Below are 15,946 nucleotides of genomic sequence, written 5' to 3' on the forward strand. Positions count from 1 at the left end.
ATACTAGGTTGAATTACCATAATTCGAAGGACTATTTACCCAATGGAGAAAAACACATGGACACTGGTAGATGTCAGAGTTACATTTGTGGAACAAAGAAATGACAAATGTCAGATCAGCATCATGGACCATATTCAGTGGAAAATGAGACAAAACAATAGACTGTGGATGCAGCGTGGCGTTAGTAATTGTATGTATAGGTGCCACTATATTCTGGCCCCAATTCACCACACAACAAGTAAACAGCACTATTATAATAGTACATAACAGTACATGGCTTCATAATCATTTGTTGACAAACATGACACACCAACAATGGACAGGACTGTGACAATGCAAAATTGACAAGGTCAGTGGCATCTTATATCAGCACCACGGACAGCAGCTACACGCATTGTTGTACGAACACAGATTCAGACCGTTGCTGTAAGATACACTGTGCCACAGACCCTTGGACACATGGCACACTGGGATGGCTGCAAGCAGTGGCATCACCCAGATGATCACCCACTTCACCAGCAAGTGTTAACACATGGATTGATCCTGGCAGTGTGGGTACTGTGACACTGGGGCAATGAGGTGACAACAGTAGACATGGACAGTGGTCACATTCTGTGCAGCAATTAGACTATGACAAACCACAGACCCTGCAGTGTATGGCACTACTATGCTCATATACCATGACGTCTCAGAAGTCATTCCCCAACTGTTTCACCAGTTGTCCAGACATGGTAGATTGCAAGTGCCATCGCACAGGCTCTTGCGGTTGTCACATCTCTGTGATAGTGTGAGGAAACAATCTCCATTTTGAACTCTTATAAGAACAGCAGTGGTTCCTTCTCACAGGACAGAAATTGTGTCTCAATGGTGATATTTGGACAGGTTCAATGGTGATATTTGTTTTTTGATGAAGTGATAATGGCTGTTACGAGGAAAGAAATCAGGCATGTGTTAAGAATACTGGGAAACCTCGTTATAACATTATACTCTCATACCTTCACAACTGTTCATGTGTCTAGAGGCTATTTTATTTTCATAGCGGAGCACAGCTGTAGAAATACTAAGCTCACCACTGATGCTACAGCTACATTGTCAAGGGGTGAATTACAGAACACAGGCAATGCGCCATATTCATCCCAGTCCACTTAAAATGCTCTGCAGTCGCCAACCATGAGAGACACTGTAGGAAGTGTGGAAACTCCTTTTAATTGTAAAATGTCGTGCAGAGACATGTTGCACAAAGCTCTGTAAATTGCATGCGAGCTCCTGCAGGTCCCACAGCATGGGAGCCAACCATCCAGAAATGAACGTGAATTCTGTTGTGCTGCAGAAATGGTAAGATACATGACCATTCAAACATATAATGTATGTTTGGAGGTTGACTTTGACAAGCGGCTAACTGCTGACTGTTTAGTATATATGCGGGAGGACCCCAGATGTCAGGATATCATCTTTAATTTCTTGTGTTCAAGATGAGCTCAACACCTGGATCCTCCGGGGGGGAGAGAGGCAATGGGCCCATGGTGGTGGCACCCTGTGTGTCAGGGTGTGGGCACTATTTGCCACTTCTTGTTTTGTGCCATTCTCTTTCACAGCAGTGCATCACTGCTGGCATCTAGCCTTTGAAAGACCTCCACTGCGCTGAGATCGTCATGCGATGTTTATGTGCATGTATGCTACTCCTCCTCATAGCATCTTTTCTTTCCAGCTGAAGCAAGGAGACACACTCCACCCACCCCCTCTACATCACCACCTCCACATCACAGGGTCAGAAGGTGACAGATGTTTGGTATGCCTGTTCTTGGCAAGATGGACCAGGCATAAATCCAGTCCATCAGTGAAGTGCTCTGAAGATAAATAAAAAAAAAACAATGAAAAATACTAATTCACCTTGATTACAGCCGCAGTCTTTGTGTGTCTCAAATGTATACTACAGCAATCTTTCATCTATATGAAACAAAGCTAATTTCAGTAACCGTCTTAATGACTTTTAACAAAAAATTTAAATATTACAGAATCAAAGCCAGTAGACTGTCCCAGTATATGGGTTGATGATTACACACTGAAAATGATTGTATACTGTATATGTTTGTAGCCTTATTTGTTAATCTACCATTTTAAACAGCTCACCAAACTGAGGTCAGATGCACAAAATCCTGACATACCTTAAAACCTGCAAAACCCATGACTCATTGAGACAATAAATCAGACTTTTATTTGAACACACATTTTCTGCAAATTTTATTCCAGCTCAACAAGACTGTACTCAGCACAGCGAGATTTACAGTGTGATTTAATCCTGCACTTTTCACCTGATACTTGATGGTGGTGATTAACGGTGGGGCCTTTGTTCCTTTTGTAAGGTCCTACAGATGAGCAAATAAAAACCGTGCCTTTTAGCCAAAGAAAGCCAGTAAAATGAGACTTCTCTTATTATCGATGCTCAGCTAGATTCAGCGGCAGCCAATATGGTTGCTAAAAGCACTAATCATTCCAGTATTATGGTGAGCACAAGTATGCGATGCAGACATCATTATGTTTGATCCCATTCATTATCCACTCCATCAACAAATAGTATCTAATTGGGCTTAGAGGGAACACATTCAGAGGCATTTGTAGAGACTAAAACCTCAGTGACTCCATCAAACCAGAAATAAAATGTGCAGCTCGTTGACAAGGTGATGCATTCCTGCTTCCAATGTCACTGTATCTTAGCACTACTTCACGTCAACTTTGGGCTGGGCCACTGGGCCGAGCCAGCAGGCAGTGGAACATCCCCGCGCAGTAATGGAACGAGCCATACCAGGCAGACCCCTCATTATTTTAATAGGCTCCTCTGATACTTGTCCTTGAAAGAGGCCGCATAAACACACGCAATGGCCAGTGAGATTGTTTGTGCTGACAGCACCGTGTTTCCACACAAGCAGAATACAAACCGAATTAAACATTAGGGGATAATTGTGACGACCGCAGAGCAAGCAAGAAAGAGTGCTGTGTATGGTGGGCAATGTGGTCACAGTGTGCGTTTGCTGGTGTTGATCTCCTGAGGCATTACATGCCTTGATTTATATCTTGCTCAGCTCAAGGACGGCATCAGCAAAACTCAAATTATGGATTTTAAATGAACTTGATTCGAGGGCAAAAGGGTAAAGAGACTCACATTCTTGCTGAATGAATCATCCTAAAAACGCTAACGTGAGACGGTTGCCGTTTAATTAAACTTAGATTCCGGCTTCAGCTGCCCCACAAACAAAAGCCATAAGGAGAAAAAATGGCTACTGAAGTCCTTGACTCAAGATTACAAACACAAACTGAACAACTCTAGGAGGAACACTCACACTTAAGAACCTTGAACGCTATGTCAGCTTAAAGTGATCAAATCCCTCGAACCTCTGAATAGTTCATAGCCCACCCTTACCCAAAAAATAGTGACATCAAGCTCAGTGAGTAAACAGAGCAGTAATGTATCAGTACCAGATGAAACACACCTGGGAAATACAAATCCTATTCCTCTGTATAACATCTGGCCTTCCATGCTAAATCTTGGGTCTGGACATCTGTGTGCCACTTAAGGAAGAATTCTGGGAAAGAATAAGTGAAGGAGAGATCTCTGTGTGGCCATATTTACTGAGGGAGGGCCTTATTTTTGTGTTTCATGTGGAAGTCACAACACATGGCTACATGGTATTCCTTTGTGCAGGTCTGTCACAACATCTTCACAACATCTTCTTTATGAATACTGGTAATACAATTATTTCAGCAATGTTCTCTTGAATCAGTCACTAAAACAAGCACCTTACACCCCAATGTAATCCACTTTCCTGTGTTGCCACTTTCGGTATAAGAACTGGTTGAGCATAAAATTAGAGCAAGTCGTTTATCAGTGGAAATGTTGACAATGAGGAGGAGGATAATACTACCTAGCGTTATTACTTCCAAGCAGCCATCATGCTTAACACAGAAAAAAAGGTGCAGTAAGGATAACATCCTAGAGAATACAGCTGGGTTTTTACTCAGGGTTGTTGTTCTTTAGATGGACAAAAGAGCAGCCTGTTATAATGGGCAGGAAGCGGCTGAGATTTAATGGCGGCAATTGAAGACTGATGGAGTCATCTTCACAGCATGACGCCTGGCCAAGTAACTCCCAAAGAAGATTAACACTTTTTTTTCAATACATGCTCATGTAACACAAAATGATCCGTGCTACTTTCCTGGCTCCTCTAGGTTCTTTTGCTCTTAGCAGAGCTGTCACCTCCTGTCTGCATGAATACCTCTTGTATCAACCTACTCAACTCCGAGCCGAACATATTGCGTGGTGGTGGCTATGCAAACAATCCCTGCACCGGCACACAAATGATACATGATTTCCAGTTCCAGGTAAATAATGATTTGGGGAACCTTCTAAAATTGCTGTGTCTGATCTGGTCTAAACAAACTATGAACTTATTTGATGGTCACTCAACACGTTTACGCTCTAATTACAGATAGTGGGCCTTAATTTCATTGATGGGCAACGAGCAAAGCAACAAGTAAAGTCCGGTGCGCATGAACTAAAGCTATCGTGTGGCATGTGGTAGCTGACCCACCCATGTTTGGACTTAGGATCTTACTCATTGAATTAAATTAGCAAAATTAATTTGGCCAAGTTATTAAATTAGCTTTCATTCGTGCGTGGCGGACTTTGCTTTTTGCTCATTGCTTAGCCTGTTGCCAGCTGTCCGTCAGTGAAATCAGGGCCCACTGAGGTTAATTTAAGAGGGCAGAGGGTGACTCTGGCAGACAGGCTTAGACTTAGTGTGACCACATGTCTGAGCACAAATCAATCATAGTCAGAAATGGATTGCCATGCATCAACTATGACACATATAAAGTGAAGCTAACAGGACATGGGAAAGAGCCTATGCATATATCTGTTACCTGTGTCCCTGGACAAGTAAATGACCACAGCACTGCCAGTCTGTCATACTAGTTCATGTGTGGAGTCGGCCTACTATATGCAACTGAAAATTGAACAATTTTGCATGTGAACTATTCTTGACCTAGAGCACAACCTTGAGGTGTTGTTATTGTGTGTTTCTTCTGTTTGACACGGTATACAAAAATCTGTGTCTGGCCCAATACTTCCGTGTAACCAGTTTACACAGCAACCAATGAAAAGCATTTCAATTACCCCAGGGGAATGCATTATGTACCAGCTTTCGAATTCTCTGTTATTTGGACTTTTATAGCTTTTAGCTAAAATACACTCCATTTCTGTGAATGATTCAAAGGCAAAATAAATATATGCATGCCTACACTGATGGGGCTTTATTATAAATATTCATGCTGCGATGCGGTTGGGTGATCTATTTTTCAAATGGAGAAGAGAAACAAATCCTTGTGGATGTTTTAAACGCTAAAATGTGACATGTCCATAAATCATGAATTGCAGGGAAATAACTTTATAAAAGCCTTGATTTACTTGGCCAGTTCCTTCTGTGCAACACATCATGGTTGGGAGTTGGCTAGCATTAACCGTGATGAATCAGAGCACAATCGTCATAATTTCCCCCAAAACATGTTGACGATTCTTTGGTGTTTTGTCACGCTGAGAGAAACCGGTTTCCGATTACACATATCATAGTATATTAAGGAGAGGGAGAATATAATATTACCAAATGGTTTCAATGGTAAAATGTCATTCAGGAAAATGCCACCATTTTGGGGAATGAAGATGATTACTGGTCATTTGTGAAAGACAAATGATATAGAAGAGCTCCTTAAGATGTGGTCAGTTTTATTTAGGTTGTTGGACCCAGTTGGTACAGATGAAAGCTTAAGAATGGTGTGTTTGAACTCGTGTGTTTTGACAATATAGTTGGTGCAATGTTGCGCTGTGAAAGCTTTTCTTTCATTTTTAGATGGTGTTCCGTCCCAGTCCACAGGACTACATAGTGCATTGCCTGTCCTTCACAGGACCATACCAGTAGTTGCAGATGAAAACATACCTCAAAAAGTGGCAAATGGCTGCATAGTGTTGTTTAATAGCCTTAAATTCAATAGTACAGTGTAGTGAGAAGTGCATAAGTGAAAAAAACTGTTTGTGAATACGTGTGCTGTCTAGTACATGACAAACATTTCCTTATAGAGTACTATCCTCAACCAGTTTGAAGCTTGCATTTTATGTGTGACACATACTCACTAAGACCTGATGACGTGTGAAAGCAGTATGGCCGAGTATTACAGATTTGCTGAATAAACAGCGCAGAAGACTGTCAAAGTATGTTATGCATCACATTAATTCATTCTACCAATCTGTCATGTTACTATTGTTCTTACCAAAGCCTAACTGACAGACTGTGGAACTAGGCCTATGGCACACAATTGTGCTCAGTATTACACAAGAAATGTTCAGAGCCTCATATTACGTAACGTTCAAGCCCAAAGCCCATTCTTGTACGCAGTTGATGTCGGAGGCCCTCAGTCCAAAACTCTACACTTTGCCTTGCAAAGATTCGCAACAACATAATCTAGCTAGGTTTGGCTAATTGAGTCGACTTTTGGAAGCAGAGTAAAAATAGAGACTCTACTGCAGAACTGTAAACATCCTAAAGCACAGTTTTGCTGATGCAGGAAGGAAAAAGAGATGATGCACATCTTCTGTGTGAACTTTTCTGATCTTTCTGTTATTTTTCAGAGTTTTGAAAAGTGTGTGTACGTACACAGCATACCTGGTGTTTCAGCTACTGCCTCTCCTATGGGCTCTCTGTCAACACAGTGACTATATACTGCTTCCAGAACAAGGCTTTTGTAAGTGACCATGCACTTGGTAAGACTGATACTAACTGGTCTTACATTGCCTCCTCTGCTGATGCACTGAACTGCTACGAAAACAAAACTGTTTTGCATTCATGCAACTAGCTAAATGTACCAATATATGTACATAATTATTTATTTATTTAAGATCACACTACTCTTTCTGCATACAGCATGAAGGTTAGACGTAACATGATGATTGGCTTTCTAAGTTTCATTCCCACTAGAAAAACAGCAAATATGAACAATCAGCACCATCTTTTAGACACAGGATACATCTAGAAACCCTGCTTTTCTGTTACTGTTTGTTTGTGTGGCCAAACATAGAAGTCAAACTTAGAACCTTCCAGTAAAGGGCTCGTCATAACATTCTTCTATTTCTTTGGCTATCAGCTTATAGCTGTGGAGAGCCCCTTAAACTCTGCAAACAAATAGTTCTGGAATCAACTGGAAAAGGCTAGGTTTAGGTGTGTAATGAACACTGAAAGATTTGTAGGGAATATTTGAACAAAGACGCTTGATAACTTGCACACTGTAGTAGACTCTACAAAGGAATGGACAACAAAGGTAAAATGGTGGCAGGCATGTAACATGGTGAAAGTTTCTCGATATGCCAGCAGTGTGCACAGACTTCATCTCACCATCTACAGAATAGCAAATGTTTGGTATCACCTTCAGTTAATATTGCTGAATTTCAACCACCACAGAGTTATCATACAACTGCTATTATAGAAAAGAGTCTGTTAAAAGATGCAATTCTTCAAAATACTTTGGGGGAGGGACATTAGTAATTGTCACTATCTATAGTTTATATGAAATAGACCAATCCAGCTGCTGTACAATGCCATTAACACAATGTGCACCATTCAACCATAAATAAATAAATTAATATGTGTACAAATAGGTGTTTATGTGGAATGATCAAAGAGCTGGCTGGTGACAGCTAAATTAATTCTCAAAACTTTAGTCCTTCAGGGGAAAATGGGCAGAGGCGCTCCTAAAGCTCGAAAGCTCTCAGGGTGAGTGCATGCATTAGAGCCTTTTTTTGTGTGGCAGTGCCTCCTGGCTTTCCTCCAAATGAAAGGGATAATTCAAACTGACAGAGTGACCTCCTTCATATACAAATGATGCCGGTCCTGTGGAATAATAATAAGATCAAATGAAAACACTGAGAGAGCGGGATACTCTGCACTAGCGAGCCCTCCAGCAGCCTGCCCTTGACCACTTGGAGATGAGAGAGAGTGAGCAGGAGCGGAGTGAAGTCAGACCCTGAATAATTTTACTTAGGCTCCTGTAGCATCGGTAACATTAGCATAAAAATCACATCACGTTGATGTAACCTTAACTGCCCCAATAGGCCAACATCTGGTCCTTGGCAGGCAGTGTTGCACTGACACTTACCATTTTGATGGTGTTGGTTTTGATAGGGAAAATAAATATTTTATCTAGCCTATATCATGCCGCTACATCTATGTTATTGCTAAGCAATTCTACAGTAGCTACATGCATTGTACTTACATGGACTAACTAATGCATTATGTCTGAAGGAGTGTATGGCAGTTATCTGTCAATCATCTCACAGTTGAACTGTAGTCTGCAATAGCCACTTATCATAATATAGTTGCTGTCCCTCAGGACAAGTCTAGTCAATGACATAATGTTACTTAACCTTTAAAGGGTAGTGCACCAACACATGCAGACTCTCCATGAATGTGCTTGTCTGGTGAAGTTATGCAAGAACACACTTAGAGGAGCAGTGGCTCCCCATGAATTTAAAATGTTATATGATGCTACAAATGTGTGACATTGAAATGCACGTAGATAGTGCTGGTCAGACCTCAAAACACATGATTGAATTTTCATTTCATACAAAGCTACCTGTATACAGAACACTTTTGTTGTTAAATATTAGGAACGATTCTTACCATTCAATTGATTGTACACCACGTCTTCAAGTCTCTCGAGTCTTTGCAGGATTGACTGCCTGTCCACCAAGTTCGTAACAACTTTTCCATTCCTGGTCCTTAACCTTTGATCCGAGATTCGCCCGACTTGGACGAGCTCTTCGGAGCGGTCTTGGATCCGGCAGTACACCGAGAACAATATGATACCTACAAACACCAGAATGTTAACCGTCAGCAAAGTTTTGATTTTGCGTGCCACAGCCATATGAGCCCTCGATAGCAGCCAGGCTGACGCAGTCAAACCAAACAATGATCCATTCAGAGAAACCGCTGTCCTGTGAGAATAAGAAGCAAAAGGCTGATATCACTTCTCGGATCCCGAAACAACGTGAGCTATCCTTTCAGCACCACACTTTTGGGATGATCGGAGGCGGAGGTTGTGTTGACATAAAGGCGCCGAATTTACCCAAATACTGCGAAGCTCTCCTGTGTTGACCAATGTTGTGGTATTGATGATAGTACAGTACGAACATCGGACTTTATGCTAGATGGTTTTGAGAAACCTCATGATCGCCTTTATCGCACTGTCTCCTTTCTGATCGGAGAAAGCTACAGTCGGTCAACATACACAAATGAATGCCCCGCGATGTTGCCACCTCAGCCCGAAATCCTCGCAGATCCTCAAAATTTAGGACAGTGATGGTCTCTCCGTATTTCACACACATCAGCTCGATTGCAAAAGGCTCGTTGTCAGTCCACTCTCAGATGATACAGTCTACTTGCAGAACATCTCTTGTGCAGCTGTGACATTCCTCCCTCAAAGGCGTTTGGTCGTACACTGAACAGGATTCACATATGCATCGAAATGTGGCTCATTCGTGTCGATAGCCCAGAATGAACCTGGGCATTGTCGAACATCATGCCGTATGGCCAGTCTCGGACATTACACAAAAGTGGAGCGGAAAACAAACAAACGAACGTTCAGTCAGATGGTACCCATGTCCGCGGCGCTTTCTCCATGGTGAACAAGAAAACCTTCCTCTTTGGCTAGCTCGCATGCTTTTCCTCATCCCACCCCCTCTCTCTCTCTCTCGTTCTCTCTCTCTCTCGCTCGCGCTCCCTCTTTCTTTCTCTCTCTGACTGTGTGCTCTGACGTTGTGAGGTACATTCATAAATATTCAATGACTGTTTTGTGGGTAAGAGGGAAGAACATAAGGGTTATTTTTCCCCCAACATATTGCCTTGTTCTGATGGGGAAATTAAGTCGGTGATATTTGGATATGTGCATAATGTATGTGTTATAAAACGATTAAGGTCAGTGGGCTAAATTGACATTTATGGGGTTGTGTAACTCCCTGTACCTAACTGGACTATGCATAATTGGCTTTCTATGCAACTATCCAGTGTTGTGGCATTGTGCTTGTGCCCATTACAATGCTTAAGAATTGAGACATGTCCAGTGTTATTGTCTTTTTATACATAGGGCTTCTTCATACTTTTCTATATAAAGATGCACAGACTCCCCCCCACTTCCACACACACACACACACACACACACACACACACACACACACACACACACACACACACACACACACACACACACACACACACACACACACACACACACACACACACAAACAAAAAGAGATATTTATTGCAGATTGCTGTAAGAATCCATTACCTGAAGGTTTTAAGCAATCTTCCCCAAGAGCAAGCCAACAAATCCCCTTGTGAGGGGGAAATAATAACACCAATAATAATAATAATAATGAACTGTGCAGCCATACCCATAGAGCATAATGTATGGAAGACAAATCCAATTATGGCTTCACAGTAAATAAAATCAGTCATATATGGCTTTCCGCTCATTAGTGAGATTAATCATATTCAGGTGATTAACATTCCAACATTCCATATGAATGCTCATACGTCAGACACACTCACAAACATACAATTGCTGCATCCCTTGTTGATGTCAAATTATCCCTGATGATTCTCAGTATAATGCAACATTACTGTACAGGAAGATGATCAGAAAGTACCGATTGAAAAAAGAATAAAAAAAATGATAACGCTGTCTTTCCACGTACATCAGAACTGACATATAAGTGGAAAATGAAACACTCAATGGCACGGGCAACTTGTGCTGCGAGATTCATAAGCAACGACACAGAAATACAGAAAATGACATTCTCATGAATGTATTTTACGCATCACTTTTTTGTCGGCGACAGTCAGCTTTTTAAGCAGGAATGTACGTGTGTGTGTGTGTGTGTGTGGTAAAAGCAACATTGGTAATCATGAAGGTACTTTCTGCACTGGTCCTCTGCTGCCTGTAACTCACAACGCACTGCTGTTTCTAGGACTTGCTCCAGTTGCGCCAAATATTTTTGCAAAAAGGCCGACCTAATGTGAATGCACACACATGCACAGTGTGGTGCATGGGAAGGCTTCCAGAAGTATAATGCATGACCCTGGCACATGTTGCTTATGCAGCAAATCCATATCCCATCAGAATTATTGACTTGTGTTTTTGCTGTGGGGTGCCTTTGGTTTTTTAATTGTTATCATTTATTATTACATGCATGTATACATTATTATCTTCATCTGAGAAAATTGACAGTGGTTTGTGGTTGGTTGGACATCTGGAAAGTATGACATGCTAAATCTCTCTAATTTTTGTAACAAAAATTCGGCTTAGCATACCTTTTTGCATTAGTAAGTTATATGGAGATAGCACTGATTATAGTCACAGCTGCAGACACTGCGTATAATACCCCCACCCCATCCACTTCCATACAAACATTTAAATGAAAAACATACAAATACACAAATGTTCATGTTTCACCCTAAAAATGTTGATGAAGCCATCAAATTCAGCTTTCCAGACTATCTAGTTTAGTTTAAATGTAGATTTTCAAAATGTCATGCCATGCTATTTCATGCTTTTTTCTGAGTCTGAGATGGTGCCAATATAGGCATCTGGAAGAATGGAAATGACTGATTCAAAAATACATTGGTTTCCAAAAGCTTCTGACAAAGAGCAACCTGCCTGACTTAAGTGCCAATGCAGTCACTTTGCTGTAATGTAATGTATTTTTAAAAGTTCCTGAATATAAACACACAGTCCATCCAATGTAGTTTCAGTTTTTTTTCATTCCTTTTTGATAAGAACCTGAAATAACCACCATATGTGTTTAGGTGCCTCTAACAACACTTAAGCCAGTTGTCCCCCAAACAAACATGCTGAATGATCATCGCCCCTTGGCTCTCATGTTGTATCTCCTGCAGTTTAGAGTTTGAATTCTGAATGTTGTGTCTCTTTTTAGTGTTCTGATGCCTTGCATGATAAGCAGCTTGGAAATAATTGGCTTTATCTGCGGGCTTTAATTAGGCATCCCACTGAATATGAATCACAGTACAGAAAGATGCGGATATGTTTGGTCAGTGTGCCTCCTCAGAACAGATGGGCTTGAGTACATTATTGCACATTCAACTTCTGCCTTTTATCTTCCATTTTCTTCGATGCAATAAACAAAACACATCAAAATGGTGCTGAGCTCAGGGGAAAAAGGAGAGATTTGTAAATCGTCGTGTTGGGACTAAGACAAAGCCTCAAAGGCTAATGTGTCCATAAATGCAGTTATCACCCAGGCACGTAGATAGATAGATGAACATTCATCTGTAGCATTATTGCTGACCAATCCCAATGACAACAACAACAACAACAACAACAGTAACGACAACAATGGAGTCCTGTTACGTCCATAATGCACTAAGATTTGACAAATAACTCTCTGAAGCTAAGCCTCTTTGACATCATCATTATGTATATGCATTCATTGCACACGGGCGGAATAGCCAGGCCAAGATTCTTAACTTTTGTGCCTTTTAGCAGTACTTGCCTGGAAGGCAGCCAACCACACCTTTAGTTATGCAGCCCCATAGTCTCCCCGCATGGCCTCGCAGGCGTGCAAATGGGGGGGGGGACGCGCTGAAAAGAGCCAATGCATTTCTGCATAAGGGCTTCAATTCTGCTTCGTGGATTCAATATGGCAGGTAATTAATGAGATATTCATCAAAACGCGTTATCGTTTTATGAGGGGGCCCTCCGTGTCTTTGGGCTTCGGCTCTTCCCCTGCCGGAGTCAGATTCCACTGCACATCTCCATAAGCAGTTGCGGTAAGAGATGCGCCACTATAGATTAGATCGGGCTTATCAACTTGCACCCCCACAGACATTGAAAAAAGAACATGGATGCTCATCTATTTTTGATCAAGCACTGCTAAAAAAATGTGGTGCCCTCACAAACATGTCAGTGTGCATTGTGCAAGGTGCTCAGACCAGCCTGTAGCAGAAGGCTTGGGTTGTGAATGTTTGCATTCAGTCATTACATTCTCCTTTCCCTCAGTGACTAGTTTGACCTACAGCACATGAACGTGGCTTATTTCTGACCTTTTCTTCAAAGGCTGCATTATGGGGGAACAGATGTGGCTGCAATGTTAGCAGTTTGCATTTGCCTGACACAAAGGTGATGATATTGTAGCAGTCTGAATTGATAATACCTTCAGTAGAATGGAGAGAATGTAGGCCCAAAGACGGTAGGGCAGTGGAAAAGGCTGAGGTAGCGGTTGTAAGTAACTCACTACTAACAGTTCAGAAACTGCTGTAGCGGTAGTAGTAGTAGTAGTAGTAGTAGTAGTGGTAGAAATGGTCCTGAGTAATAGCAGCAAGAGTTGTGACTGTGTAGCATACTGTTTCACTAAAACAGCTGGCAGCAGTAAAGGTCAGTCAAGTTCAAAGGTAGAGACAATGACAGACAGGCAGGATGGGAAGAGCAGAGTGATTAAGATGGAATCCCTCATCAGCTGCCCAAGCTGCCGACAGCTCTTAGAGCATGACCTTGCAAGAGACAAAGGCTTGCAGCAGTGGTCTAGTAGCAGCTCATTCAAAGGAACGTGAAAGGTCACAGCACTTCTCAAGGTCAATAAGGTTCTGAAGATGTAGGGCTGTCTAATGAGCAGTCAGACACACAGGAAGATATTCTGAGATAAAAAAGATAGAGGGAGAGGGATTTTAGCAAATAAAAATAGGTCTTTTGTGACAGGGTCATTTGCTGAGATGTGTGATTGACAAGGAGTAGTGGAGCATTTTCTTTTGTTTTCTCTCTCTCCCTCGCTCTCTCAAATCTAAAAGGCTAGAGGATGAGGACAAATACAATTCCACAGTAATGTCAACCTGAGCACTCACATTAGACTCTAAAGGTATATGATACCTAAACTGGGGTAGTTAAATGCAAAAAAATGATTTAATGAAATGCACTTTAATGGTAGAAAGCAATTTGATTTTATATAAGCATCTGCTTCACACCATGCACTTTTTGACAAATATAATTGTTGTATTCCTACTGGTGCCGGAATTAAGACATCAGTCATTATGATACAGTACTGCACTGTAGGTGAATCTAAGGAGAGAGAACCAGATGAATCTGGTCTAGATCAATTGCCTGGGACACAGAGGTCTCTGGGACACAGCAAAACAAAAGCCACACAGCACATGATCAGAGATGGCTGCTCTGTTGTTTTGCTAAATCATGTGCCCCAGGTGTAATTGAGGTCACTTTGAAACGGACAAAAATAGCTCTTTTTGTCCATCATCATGAGGCATCCTTGTAGCCTCCCCTGGATGTAAAAAGCACACGTAGAACAACAGTGTCTCCCCTGCAAGTGCTTTGGTTTCAGATGGATTGGAAATTAGCATGACGGTTGAAATGTCATTTGTACTTGTCATTTATTCAGATGTGTGTTATTTTCTTGGCTCTCGGGCAGAACTGTAAGGCAAATTATTATATTCAGCTCTATCCATAGGACAGTATGACTTGCATTGATATTAACTTGGTGATATGTCTCTGTCAGAGCTGAAATTATACCTTATCCGTCTAAAAACAAAAACCCAACCTGCCTCTGCCCTTGCCTGGCTCATGTCATGTCATTGTATCCATGTGCAGCACAGGAGCCGTACAGCTAAAGACCATCAACCCCCAGCCTCCAAGGTCAGCTGCGGCAGTCTTATTTCTAGGATTTGAATCTGGCCTCTGTGGACAGAGCACAATCAGTCCATCCTGATGTTTCTGCCCCTTTGTTTTAGGTGACTTTCTGTACAGAAAGCCCTCTTTCCCAGGACCTCATTTAAATATTCGGAGTAAACAACCAGCAGAGAATAATCATGTTTGTCAAGCACTGTTTGGCATGCTAGCAGAGGGATTTTTTGTTGTCATTTTGGCAGAATGCGGATATCCTTCATGCTGCTTGTATGATGGTCTCATGTGCAGACTCACAAATAAATCAAAATGAATGAGTCTACTTACTAATGCCAACATAACCTGCACACAATGTGTTTATGTAATGGACTGAAAACTCCTGAGAGTTCTTGAATGTTTCTTGATTTATGGCAGAAGCAATTACGCTTCACCAGTGCACCCCAAAAATATGGGAGAATCGGCACAGGTAATTAGAAAGAATAATGAAACAGGCAGCCGAGGGAATGAATCACTGCATCAAAAAGTCTAATCAAAGGGGAAAAAATGAGCCATCCACATTACCAGTCATTATGTCTGATAGATTGTTGTTTTAAATCCCTGTGTGAGCCGACTGTGAACACTTAGTCTGAGATTGTTTTTCCCACTTGCAGTCACCGCATATCCGGATATTAAGGGCGGAGAGCGAAACCGGATGCACAAGGCTTTTTCAAAGCCTCGCCATCCACTGGTGAAGTTTATGATGTGCCAAACTCGCATGAAAAATACATTCATAGGGGCAACCAGCATTACCTACATCTGATGTAACTCAGTTATTATCTGTACTTGGATCGAATGCACCTATGGACGTTCCTTGCAGTAGTTAGCAACAGAGATTCACACCAGTGCGTGGTGCGTATGGGTACGTGTGCAGGTGAACTTGATTGACTATTCATTGTAGGGGTGAATCGAGTGCAAATCAAACACAGCAGGCTCGGGAGAAAGTAGATTATGCAAATCATACCACTGTAATGGCTGACTCATTCTGACATCTGATTAAGGAGGAAGGAGTGGAGCTTCTTGGTACACAGATGATCACAGATACAGTCATCGCAGGCCCAGCGCTGCAGATAAGAGTTAATGAAAGCTGCACCTGGCCAAGGTCTCACAGGAGAAAGGGTTGGCCAGGGAATCAGTGCTGCTCTGTGTCCATCTGGACCCCTCCATA

The 15,946-nt window shown here is 41.8% G+C and overlaps 1 protein-coding gene across 1 annotated transcript in view; it reads right to left on the minus strand.

The window, feature by feature from the left end:
- galnt9 (polypeptide N-acetylgalactosaminyltransferase 9) overlaps nt 1-9,774 on the minus strand; it is a 56,020-nt gene extending 46,246 nt beyond the window's left edge. The window contains exon 1 of the mRNA XM_012815901.2: nt 8,721-9,774. Within this exon, the coding sequence (XP_012671355.1) occupies nt 8,721-8,964 (244 nt within the window). The 5' untranslated portion in view covers nt 8,965-9,774. The remainder of the gene's footprint in view (nt 1-8,720) is intronic.
- Between the last annotated feature and the right edge of the window lie 6,172 nt (nt 9,775-15,946).

The sequence above is a fragment of the Clupea harengus genome, chromosome 7 (assembly GCF_900700415.2).
Source record: "Clupea harengus chromosome 7, Ch_v2.0.2, whole genome shotgun sequence".
NCBI classification, from domain to species: Eukaryota; Metazoa; Chordata; class Actinopteri; order Clupeiformes; family Clupeidae; genus Clupea; species Clupea harengus.